This window comes from Rhipicephalus sanguineus, chromosome 6 (genome assembly GCF_013339695.2).
Source record: "Rhipicephalus sanguineus isolate Rsan-2018 chromosome 6, BIME_Rsan_1.4, whole genome shotgun sequence".
Classification (NCBI taxonomy): domain Eukaryota; kingdom Metazoa; phylum Arthropoda; class Arachnida; order Ixodida; family Ixodidae; genus Rhipicephalus; species Rhipicephalus sanguineus.
In genome coordinates this window covers 142,865,447-142,878,601 of record NC_051181.1, presented here as the reverse complement: position 1 = coordinate 142,878,601, position 13,155 = coordinate 142,865,447, and the positions used below count along the sequence as shown (strand labels likewise).

General features: G+C 47.3%; 1 protein-coding gene across 1 annotated transcript in view; it reads right to left on the bottom strand.

Moving 5' to 3' along the window:
- LOC119396595 (rho GTPase-activating protein 18) overlaps positions 1-8,781 on the bottom strand; it is a 200,407-nt gene extending 191,626 nt beyond the window's left edge. The window contains exon 1 of the mRNA XM_037663871.2: positions 8,206-8,781. Coding sequence (XP_037519799.1) covers positions 8,206-8,209 — 4 coding nt within the window. The 5' untranslated portion in view covers positions 8,210-8,781. The remainder of the gene's footprint in view (positions 1-8,205) is intronic.
- Between the last annotated feature and the right edge of the window lie 4,374 nt (positions 8,782-13,155).

The following is a 13,155-nucleotide window of genomic DNA, read 5'->3' as shown; positions in this document are numbered from 1 at the left end:
AATGCGGAAAACCTTCGACAAGAGATCAGAAAGTGTTCTATTGTTTTATCTTCCCCACATTACGAACAAAGCGGGGAGGGCGCCAACCCATGTATGTACAAATGTGCGCAAAAATTCCTAGCGCGTACGTGCCACACGAATTGGGTGAGGCCCCCACTTCTCACCGCCGGTCCACTAAAATTAAAGAAGGGAACACACGGCGGCAAACACCAATTCATATTTCTGGACAGACGTAAATAATAATTGAGAAAGACTTTAACGAACCGGTAGGATCAACCCAGTGTCAAACACCAGGGCCACACGGTTCAGTTTCGCTGGTTAAATATCTGTGCTTGGGCGGTGATTTCCTATTGTAATTTGCGCAAAATGCTACAATAGTTCAATATGAACACACTAATACGCGAGAACGCTTTACCTAACAGGATCTTAAAACAAAACGTTAAAGTTACATTTTGAAGCCATTTTTTTTTTCTCACGCTGTACCAAGTGGTAGATAGAGGTGAGACGCGAGCAGAGCGTAAACATGCGTGCTCGGATTTATTTAAATATCATTCAAAATTTTTCTTGAGGACAGTGGCATTCTTGGCTGTCACTAACGCATTTAAGCTTTCTTTTGTTTTAACGTCACAGTTTATATTTATGTGAAAACATACGTGCTCGGATATATTCAGAAAGCATTCAAAATTTTTCTTGAAGATCTATAATGGTATTCATGGCCGTTACTAACGCATTTAAAGGGGTCATGAAGCACCCCTTGGGCTTGTTGAAAAAACACATCCTGCAGAAAGCTGACACAGCTATGAAATGCTCTGCCAAATATTACAGTCGTGCGCGCTGCGTAATGACCACAAGCGGAGCGCGAAGTTGCCGTTTCCCCAGACACCCTCTTTTCAAACAGAGGCCGGTTCTCACTCTCGTCGGTGGGCGGGGCGTCTGTCCGTTTACGTCGCGGGTCTGTCCGTTTACGTCGCAAGAGACATAGCATGCTTATTGGCCGATAGCCGACGTAAATCGAGAGCGGCGTTCGGATCAGATGCGCTTCTTGCCGCGGGGTGCCGCCACTTGCCGGCGCCGCACTCCTCAGTACACGGTAGCCGCACTCGCGCAAGCGAATCACAGCGGGAGAGCGATCGCGTTTCATGACGCGCGCTGACGTAACTTCTTTCCCCCATGCCATCCCTCCCTGTCTAGCTTCCAGTGCGCTCGTCGGCACGAGAAAAGAGAGAAAGCGGTGGGAGCGTGCGCCAAACCCCCGTAACTCCGCAGATTCTTGACGGATTCGAGAAATTTTTGCGGCAATCGATTCGGGAGGCAGTACACTCCGATACTGAGGTCATTAGATCCTTACTTGAAAAAGTGGTTCATGACCCCTTTAAGCTTCGTTTTGTTTGAACGTCACAGTGTATATTTATGTGACAGTTAACTATGTTTGCATTGAAGGCTATGTTATGTATGTTACGTTTTATTTTAACGTCACCGTGTATATACATACATGTGATTGTTGACTACGTTGTTTTGACTTTTATGTTATGTCTCTACGCGATAATTCATCTACATGATGTACAACTTCAGAACTTCATATAAGGGGACATTATCATTTTTATTTGGGAGACATCATCTTGCAGTGTCGCGGTGCTGTTCAAGCTGTATATATTGTATGTGCTACGTATAATTGTTATGTTCAGAAATGTTCGCCCCTGTATGTTCTATTTTCGACACCTCTAAGAAGTAAAATGTAGCCGGCGCCTTATTTGTGCAACAACATCTACGTCTTTCGTGTCAATGAAATAGAAGAAAAGAGGTCGATGAGGCAAAGTTCAGGAGTTCGTCCCGTGCGCAAAGCAATTCGCGCTTCGTGGAACAGCGTGCTTTCGCAGCGATGAGTAATCGTATACCAACACCCCACGAAAAGATTTAAAGAAAAAGATATAGCCCCTCCGAAGCATATGTTCTCTGGGTGATCAATGTTCTCTGTGGTGTCGCACTTGCAGCGTGCATTGTGTTGGCACCGTAGAACATTGCATTCGTCCACTTGCCCCACAATGGCTGTTTCCACCTGTTCTTATTATCTTATTTTAGCGATCGAAAAGGTTTCCACGAAGTCCCAAGAACATTACTGCATAGCACGAAACCGCCAGCTAAGCAACTGATAAAGAAGCGGAGAAGTGTGAGCAATTTTTTATTCATATGATAGAAGATATCGGCGCGCACATGTGACACCGGCTGTTTATTGCTTGGCTCTTGAATAGGTCGGACGCACCACATAAAGAGTTCGTTTTAACATCAAGTTATCATAATAATTTTCATTACTACCTAGACCTGATTACATGTTAGTCAATTTGTGAATCATTTTTAACGTATCTTGCGCTTTGTTGTGCGTTAACTATCCTTATCGCATTGTGTCCTGCTATTCAGTGGCGTAGCCAGGGGGTGGCACACCGAGCCCGTGCCCCCCCTCCCCGATTTTTTTTTTATTTATTTTTTTTTTTTTTTGCCATGGCATACAGAGCCCGAAATGACACTCGACCACATCTGCCAGCCCGGTTGTTGGGGTATTACGTCCCCCATTTCAGATAAAAGTGCCCCCCCCCCCCCCACCCCGGAAAAAAATTTCTGCCTACGCCCCTGCTGCTATTCTCACCTTTTGTTTATGTTTTCATTATTTTACCTATATTAGACTGTAGACTCTTATTTATTTTTCGTTATGTGAGCGCCACCACTAAGACCTTGGGGTTGGTGATAATAATAATAATTGTTGGGGTATTACGTCCCAAAATCATGATATGATTATGTGGGACGGCTTAGTCTAGGGCTCCGGAAATTTCGACCAGCTGGGGTCCTTTGACGTGCACCTAAATACAAGTACACGGGCCTCTAGCATTTCGCCTCTATCGAAATGCGGCCGCCGCGGCCGGGATTCGATTCCGCAACCTTCGGGTCTTCGGTCGAGCAACATAACCACTACACGACCGCGACGGGGGTTCTGTCTTGGCTACGCTAAATACGTTATTATTATTATTATTATTATTATTATTATTATTATTATTATTATTATTATTATTGTTGTTGTTGTTGTTGTTGTTGTTGTTGTTGTTGTTGTTGTTGTTGTTGTTGTTGTTGTTGTTGTTGTTGTTGTTGTTGTTGTTGTTGTTGTTGTTGTTGTTGTTGTTGTTGTAGACAGCGAATGAAGAAACAAGGCAGCCCGCACCTAGGTGTCAACACGTCGACGAAGAAGTACGGGTCTAAGCCAAAGCCAAGACAAAGCCCCACACGTTCGCTCCAGGCCAATGCCTTCTATGTTCGGTCAATTTTGATATCTCTAGGTTCATTGTGCTCTAATCTCAGTGTACCCGACTAATAAACGGCGGTGCGTGCCGGAAACGACGCTGCTGACGTTACAAACGTGACTGAAAACAGTCGACGCAGAAAGTGTCTACGGTGATAAAAAATATATACAGGGTGTTTCAGTTAGCTTGCGCCAAGTATTCTTTTTTAATTTCGTGCACTCTAAAGAAAATCAGGATAAAGAAATTAAACATGTCAGTTATTTTAGCATAGATGAAATAATCCGATGTCGCTGAACAAATGTTACGACTTTCTTAGAGAATATCTTTCGTTAAAATTACTATTTTAGATGTTAGGTAATATTTGTTTATTACCCAGCTTATCGGATTGGGAGTTATCTTAGAATGGATGAAATATTCCGACGTTTCAGAACAAGTGCTACAACTTTTGCATTAAAGATTTTTCGCTAGTGTTACCAATTAAAAATTAATTAAGCAATCCTTGTTAATCACCCAGCTTGGCGGATTGTAAAAAATATCCTGACGTGCTGCGTACGGCTCAGAACAATACTGGGCCGATTCGACAGGCGTAGCGCTTGCGTTTGTTTCTGTAATACTAGGCGCAAGTTATAGCTGAAACGCCCTGTATAAACCGCATAGACAATCTATGCACGGTCCAGCCTTAACTGCAACTTTACAGTCCGCAAACATGTACTTGTATTAACCTATAGGCTAGTCAGACACAATTTGTGGAGTTGAGACATTACTGCAATCATCCAGCCGAAGCTTTTACGAGCTTTCGACGGTAATCTGCAGGTTTTATCCACAGTACACGAACTTATCTATCCATTCGATTTGGCTAACTCATTTGCTAGGTAACTTTGCTTACCTCTCTATTAATTCTTTTGAATGTCTTATCGAGGTATTTCATGTTGACAACGTGTGATATTTTTCTTCGGCATTTGTCAAACTCGTAACCTCGTGTTGTTCGCCACCGCTCGGTTCTTGCCGATTAAAACGTGCGGTACACCTCCGGACTTTGCTCATTAATCAATGCGCGTATGTTTTGCGGTGTTTATCGTACGTGTTGACATGCTGAGTCTTGGTTGGTCCTTTATCGAGCGGTAAACAACGACAACAACAACCGCAACAACCTAAACAACCATAAAAATAAGAAAAGAAAGTAGAAAAGAATTAGAAAAGAAATAACAAGAGAATATCTCAACAATGCTAAGCGCAAAAGCTTTCTATAAGAGAACACCTGTCTCGTGTATTATGGGGGTGGCTTATCTGTTGTTGTTGTAGTAGTCGTTTTGGTACACTGCCTCGCTGTCATATGTTAGGTGGTTGAGAGTTCTCGGTCCATTTTTTTTTATTATTATTTCTTTCCCTCCTTTTATCATCACTCTCCATTGCGCAGCGGCTAATAAAGCTTCGTTCATTCAGGTAGGCCTGCTTGATGGCAAACCTGCCTAGCTACGACAGGTCCATAGACTGCATGAAACCCCTCTTATGAAAGAACGGTCGAGCTTCAACTCAGTTTACTGAGATGGAGGACGCCACTTCACAAAGATGAGTACCCTGAAAAGCCTCAATTTTCAGGCGATACTCTCTAACAGTGCTTTCCATGGGACGTTTTTTTTTTTTTTTTTTTCGTTACCTAGGAAATACGTAGGGCTCGCGAAATTTAGTTCACGAAAGACAGCGTTACGTCGGGGCCAATATTATCGATCTGAAATGCCCGCTAAGCCAAGCTCACTGAAAAATTAGACCGACAAATATACTTTAGATGTAGCAACCCCGTTGTGAGCGGATTCCCGCTCCTGTCTCTTATCTCCCCACGGACACACTCACGATAACGAGGGAATGCAAGATAAGAACGGCGTACGCCAAACACGTTGATCTACAAAGTAAACTTGACGCAGCAAATCAGGAGACTAGCTTCGAGGGCACCTCAGCAAGTCGCGAATGAGTCTCGAAAAGGCAATGATGGACGCTCAATAATACTAGGGAATGCTAAGACAGAAAGGGCGGTGGTTTAAAAATACAGATCACCGACGGCATAGTGTGCTTTAGCGATAATTATAAAGGGTCAGCGCGAAGGATACCACGCAGACACCAAGAGGCACGGGAGGACCCGCGATGAATGTATACACTAATTTTTTATTGGTGAAGCAACGGACCACTCACAGAAGCGTCTCCCAAAACAAACACTACAGCAGTGTAGATTCGCGAACATGCGCATACAATGAGAACCCGCTCTTTATCGGGAAATTATATTTACTTTTTAGGCAGGCGAAGTGACGGCCCGAGATTGCACGCGTTCCGCTTTTAATCTAAGATGTATTTCTACAGCAGCAAAAGCGCAAGCGATTGTTATCGCACTGAACGGCCGAATAATTACGCAGTTATCCCTCCATTCTGCAATGTTACTGCGCCCTTCTTCATCGCAATTTCGTTGATTAATTATGTGGTTTTACGTTTTTACGGGCGAAAACCGCGAAATGATTACGAGGCACGCCGTAGTGAAGAGCTCGGGATTAATTCTGACCACCAGCAGCCGAGCACCGTAACCATGGTTACGGTGCTCGGCTGCTGACTCGAAAGTCGCGGCTTCGTATCCGGCTTCGGCGGTCGCATTTCGACGGAGGCGTAATGCTAAAGGACCATGTATACAGTGCGATTTCAGTGCACATTAGACAACACCAGATGATCCCAATTTCCGGAGACTTCCACTACGGCGTGCCTCGTAAGCATATCGTGGTTTGTGCACGTGAAACCCCACAAATTATTAATTCTGACCACCAGGGTTCCTTGAAGATGCACCGAAGCGGATGATGCTGCGTACCGCCTCGATCGCGCCCGCCAAGGTGGTGTAGTGGTTATGGTGCTCGACTTCTAATCCGCAGGTCGCGGGATCGAATCCCAGACGTGGCGACCGCATTTTCGATGGAGGCAAAAATACCCGGGGCCCGTGTACTTAGATTTAGGTGCGCGTTAAAGAACCCCAGGTGGTCAAAATTTCCGGAGCCCTACACAATGGCGTCTCTCATAATCATATCGTGGTTTTGGGACGTTAAATCCCAACAATTATTATAGGCCTCGATCGCAATGCGGCTTCCGTGGCCGAGAATCGAATCCACGGCTACGGCGTTGCTCAGTAGCACATCCGCGCAACCACGGCGGGCGTCTTTATGTTTCATGGCCCACTTTGTCCTAGATGTACGTATTTTTTTAAAGCTGCCTTTAATCATTATTTTCCTATGCGTTCTTCTAGTGCACAAACCTGAACGCTATATACTGCTCACGGCATAGCCATACTGGAGCTGCCACAGGATCGTCGACTGCCTCTCAAGGCCAGGTCACAGATCCATAAGTGAAGCGCTGTCGACGTCAGGTCATGCAAGCACGTACGCTTATATCCGCATGTGCACTCCGCCGACTAAAGCGCACACAAAAAATTAGGGCGTTGGGAGCTAGAAAAAAAAAAAAAAACATGTAACCGTTTTGCCTACGCATCAGTGGTTAAGCTCTGTTGCTGAGAATTCCGCGACAAAACGAAGTTTAACAAGCACGTGCCGGAACCGTCATTTTTGACAACGCACCTACATAACCATTTTTTTAATTATTATTATTATTTAACACACTCCGTTAGGGTTTTGCTTGCCAGCATTTGCAGGTTGCCGCGATCAGAAAACAAGAAATGCGAATTCCTGGAGTAATGTAAGGCCGGGCTTGCTGGCGTTCCATCACGTAAACCCCTCCCGATTTCTGTTCACTAAGTTTTATCTTGTTATGCCAGGAAAAGCACGTGACATCCAATCGTAGTGCGAGGCACATTATTAGCGAAGGCAACTGGTCAACCGCAAACAATACTTAGAAACGAAAAGCCTCGTGCGCTCGCGTCCTAATTATCTTACTAGATGCATCAATTACCTGTTCCGTATGTCAAGCAACCTTCACGGAGCTTTCACACGCTGGATTACGGGGCGCGATCCCGAAAGTCTTAGAGGAATATCCTTATCTGCAGATCATTCACGCACTTTAACTCGGAGGGGAAACACACATTGCATCAATAACCCAAATGTTTATTGCTTTTCTTCTTTTTTAAACATATATTTAGAAATAACACGACAAAGTTTTCAATGACCCCAATGCGAAAAAGTGCGCACGTCAACCTTCACTCCATCATTTCATTTCGCCCTGCAGCTGCCAAATGTAGCACGCTGCTCATATATACGTACTGCGGCTCTTCCTATACAGCGAGTCGAACTCATTGCTATGAAAACAGTTTCCGTTCCTACATCTGCTCGTACACATAAAAGCGACGAAGCTCTCCAGCGCAGAGACCTGCCGTACAGGGCGACGCACGCACTGCGGAAAAAGATTTGCTTTTCTGGCGTTGAACCGAAGCGCTGGCGCAGCACAGTGACTGCAGCCCTAAACACAGCCGGCTACGACTGTCCGAGAGGCACGGAAAAACTATAACTCGCTATCGAGACTGGCCGAGATAACGGCTTCGATCTTCCAAGGATTCGATTGCGGTCATTCCACTGACAAAGCCCGAGACAGGGCTTCAACATTCCGACTGCGACGCACACACGCCGGCGTCACGACCGCAGACAATCGGAAGCTGAAGGCGTTGAACCCGGTGCCTTCAACTGGCGTCATTCTCTGATCCCTCCCTTCCTTTCGCCCACCCCTTCAACCGTTTCACAAACACGCGCACACGAAACAGAGCTCGCTCCTTTACAACTTGGCGTGTGTACACAATGCATCCGCTTAAATCGCGAAGCATGTCTAGTTTCCCGAACTACTCAGCAGGTCGAAAACTACCGGCATCCTCCTCAAAGCAAACACCCGCTGAAAACACTAAACACGCTCAATGCGCACGCGTACTACATCTCGCCGTCCCACTTACTCATTGTGCCTTCGAATTTCCCGCGCTGATGCCGCCGCGCTCACCACTTGCTCGCGTGAGCGCACGAACGACGCACCACGACGGAGTCAACACAACACGCGCGGCGCACGGCTGCACACGCACACACACAACACAAAACCAACAGGCGCTGGGCGGCGCGACAGATTTCCGTGTCCCGTGCCTCAATCCGTGGGAGCTCGGCCGGGGGTGTTGTCTGTCACCGGTGCCCGACGATCGTGGCGTTTGGAACGCGGCGGCTGCAGCACGACGAGCAGCGAACCGCACCCAGCCTTCGCACGGCGTCCATCTACGCACGTCACGGCCGGAACCACGTGGGTCGCGTTTCCGGAAGGTGTACTACGGTGCGCGCTGTAGCGCTCCGTCGTTTGCGTTCCACGCGCGCCGATCGCAGTCACGTCGTCGAGTGAAAGAGGGGGGCCCCCTCAAGGACAGCGGCCGGCTACGCGCCGCTGCTGCCGATATGCGAACGCGAAGCACAGGAGTGGCGACGCTGGCAGGAGCCCCTTCTCTGTAAGCTGACCGCGTCGCCGGAACCACTTTGCCTGCCGCTGCTTGACCCGTCGTCAGCGCCAAATGCAAATGCGCGCGCCTCTCTATGAGCAAGAAAAAGAGAAAGGAGCCGGGCTTTCATTCCTTTTTGTTTTCTTTTTACAACAGCTGGCTTGCAGTTGCCGCTCTTTAGCTCAAGTAAGGGTAACGTTGCCCTGCGCGCATAACGTTAAGATTTTGCGAGTCGCGGGACGCTGCGCGCGGACGTAACGATGTGCGCTTGGATATGCGTGGCGACACATACAGTCGCCAAGGTTCCCCCAAAGCGATTCCGGCAGCCAACGCACTGAAACAGGAAATTTCACGTGGAAAGAAGGCCATTTCAGAGTATGCTTCGAGTTGTCTTTGGAATTAAAAAAAAAAAAAAAATTCGACACCTGCGCAGGAGCGTCTTACTATTTTTTCCGTGCCTTGTTTTCACGTTCGCGCTGTTTCTATATACGACGTCATCTTGTTTGCTTTGTTTTCTCTTAGTTCATGTCTAGTTGGTAAGGCGAAATAAGCAGTGGCAAACGAATGCTGAGAGTACGGGACAGTCTAGACACAACCATGGACGAGGACAATTTTCGCTCAGACCATATAACAGAGACACCATGAACGGAGGTCATCCTTTAACGCTACATTTGCGTGTACGTGCATATTCGCAATTGTCTTTTTAAACAACACGGAACATTGTCATGGTACTTTCTTCCGTTATAACCTAGCTGCCTGCACATCCTCAAAGTCAGCGTCGAGCTATGAAGTCAGGCGAAGAAAACTCCTTCCTACCTTCCGAATGCGTCTCCAGTGCGTCATTTCACGAGAAGAGCACACAACTGGCGGCGGTGGTCAAGCAAACTCACATTCTTTACGTTTATAGCGGCAAGCGGAGGTAGGTAAACACAAGAGTTCTCCGACAGTCCGGACAATAACGACAATGGAGGGCCTTCTTGCATTACGTCACGCGGAAGCAGCAAGCGTGGAATGCCACGATGTCTTTCGCCTGACGTCACGTGCGATCACCAGAATCGGCGTCACGGCACTGCAGAACTTAAAGGTACGTGAATGAACGCTTTCTCGACAGGAGAGAGAATGCCATTGTACAACCCCAAACAAAGATTTCATATAAGTCGACTTCAGCCTCTACAAACAAACTAACAAAAAACCCAGCAACATTAGTAAAACTAAACATGCATTGAGGACAGCAGACATAATAAATTAGTCATTGCGGTCATCAAAATTTGGCAATTTACGTACGCAAGGCTCATTCCAGCAGTAAAATACGTGTCCGGAACAGAATGCAGCCGGTAACCGGGCTGCTAAGGCACGCAGCCCACGCCTATGAGCCTAAGCGCTTTATGACCTCTCTGCTATCAGGTTCCTTATCGGTGTCTGTGGCATAACAAGGATGGGCGGCCGCGAGCACCGACCCAGTTGTGCGAACGGTCTCTTGAAAGTACTGATTACGGCGCTAAGTCGTGCATAGCACCGTGTTCAAGCACATCAGGGCTTTTGCAGAGGATATGTGGCAGACACAATGTGTCTGTCCGCGCGTGCATAGCTGCTTAGAAAAAGCGTTCTGCAGAGCTGGCTTCCCCACCACAAGAGTCTTTATGTGAGAAAGCCCGCTTCTGTTCCTAAGCGCGATGGTGGCGGTGTCGCTAGCCACGTCGATGACCTTATTTCGCTAATATTGCAATTGTTTACATACTCGTGCGACTGACAGTAACGACAAGAAAGCGGCGAACTTCATTTTTAAAAGAAATGACATTGACGTCACCTAAAGCGGTATCTTTGCACTTGCGATGCCGAGACCGACGTTCAAACAGGTAAGACATGGACAGCAGCTTAAGCCTTAGTGGAGTGCTACAGCGGAGTGAAGATGTACAGCCAAACCCGCGTATACCGAACTCGCAAACAAAAATTCGGCAGATCCCGCATGCGCAGGAAGGTGACCGTGTCGCAATTTTTCACATTGCACGAAATGTTACGGAATTACGCTAGAGAAATGTGCAAATGGTATACGCACACACATATTTTGAAGAGTCGCACATGTATTAGTTAACCAGTTTGCAGCTGCTTAACGATGCCAACAGCAACATAGGTGTTACCAACACCAGACGCAGTAAGCTGATTTGTAGTGCTTACATTCTTCGATACTGGATAGCGCGAATTCGAATAGGACAATGAAGGACAGGACAGGCGCTACTCGCAACTAAGCTTTATTCAGAAATTTTTCCATAGCTATATACACAGCCGCGTGGCATGCCCAGGCGCACTACACGTACGTTACAGTCACAGTTGCAGGCGTTAGAGTTGTGTTGCAGTTGTTATGCTTATACTTATCCGTTATGGCGGAGAACACACGCACGTTTCAAGAACCCGTGTGCATGTGTGGAAGGGGCTCTTGGCAGTTCTTGAGTAAGGTCATCATCACCATGATCAGTGAGCACCAGCAGCTGGACAGGACTTGTTATCGGATCCGCTCGTGATCGCGGCTACGAACGGTCTAAGTGCAGTGAAGTGCGAGGTATAGTAGAGCTGGTGGAAACAGCGGATGGCTTTTACGAAGAAATTATCTATGATGCCTCCTGTCCTGGACGTGGCACCGAGGTCTTGTGATGTCCTGACCACATTCAAACCATCTTTCATGCCGTCTAAGAACCAGGCGTTGTTGGGTTTTGATAAATCAATGCTGAAGTCACCGGTAATCATGAAGGACATGGTCCTCTTGGCAGAGTTATTATAGGAAGCATTGACCCCGGTTTTTGCTTAATTCACGTGGTCGATGTTGCGGATCACGTGGACGAGTGTATGGTAGCCCAGCGTTTTCCAGAGGTGCTCTGTCGTCAGCTCGCTAACTTTCCTTGCGTCGGCCGCTGTGGTGTAGTTGTTACGGTGCTCGGCTGCTGACCCGAAGGTCGCGGGTTCGATCCCAGCCACGGCGGTCGCATTTCGATAGAGGCGAAATGCTAGAGGCTCGTGTACTGTGCGATGTCAGTGCACGTGAAAGAATACCAGATGGTAAAAATTTCTGGAGCCCTTCTCTACGGCGTCTCTCATAATCATATCGTGGTTTTGGGACGTAAAGCCCCAACAATTACTATTATTATCACTTTTCTTCCGTGTCAATGTGTATGTTCGCGGTTACTACGTTGATTGAGACTCTGTTATCACCTGTGGCACATACCCGCATAGCATGAACTCTGGTATGCGGGTATGTGCCACACGTGACTGAGGGAAAGGGTTTCATGACGTACGCGACAGGTATTTTGGGTTATTCATGTCATCACCAGTCAGTCGTGTTCGTCATACACTCATCCTATGCTATGCAAATTTTGGTATATTACGACCTATGGAGACGACCGGGAGAGCGCCCAGACGTAGGCGGCTAGATGGATAGATAGATATATACGTAGACAGAAACGCCCAAAGTGCATGAGGTTCGCTAAGAAATGCTTCGCATTTAAAAGGGGGGAGGGGGGGGGGGGGAGTTCGCATATTCATGACTCGATATAAACTTTTAAAGAATATACCCTATTTTCAGCACGAATTTCGGTGCGCAAGTTGGTTTCAAGGCACTGCTTCGCTATAATGCAAAGAGGGCGGCTTCACGGCAATACACGAGGATTTTTTTTAGTTATTTAAGTTTCGCGGTTTGGTAGTTGGGGGTGCAGGGGCGCGTCATACGCGAGAAAGTACGGTATCGTTTTAAGCAGTGTCTGAATATCTTCATACGCCGTTATCGTATATCTTCATACGCCGTAGCGTACTCGTCGGGCGCCGAAAGCCCCTAGTCTGCCTTGGTCCTGATGTCGGCCTTGTTCTTCAATATCGTATTCACAATGCTTGTTGGGGTGATGCACGCAGCGGCGACATCAGGCTTCGTTTTTCCACGTTGGACTGCAGTCGCGTAGCCGGAATTTTTTCCGGGTGGGGAAGGGGTTCAACCCTAGTTTATGTATATTGGTGCGTCCATTGTGAGTGTATATATCGCCTACAACTTGAAAGTTTTCATGGGAGAAGGAGGAGAAAAGGGGGGGGGGGTTATGCCCCCCGAACCACCCCCTTGCTATGCCACAGTTGAACTACGTTAATTATAGTCAGCCGTGAGGAGAAAGTGCTCAGGTTCCTCCGTTTCACGGCAGCCATAGCGTTATCAAAAAGGACGGATAATCGTGTAGAAAGGAACGGCGACCTCGCACTACACGTCGACGGGCGCGACGACGAGGAATCATGGGAGGCGGTGTTGCACAGAAGTAGCAAGGAGGTTACAATAAACCTTCTGGAGTGCAGGCAACGAGCAGTCAGTGAGGCCAGAGCCGCCATATTGCAACGGACAGAAGACGCGCTCAGGTAGCGGTCACTTGGTGTGTGTGTGAGCACTGCTGCGTGTGTCTT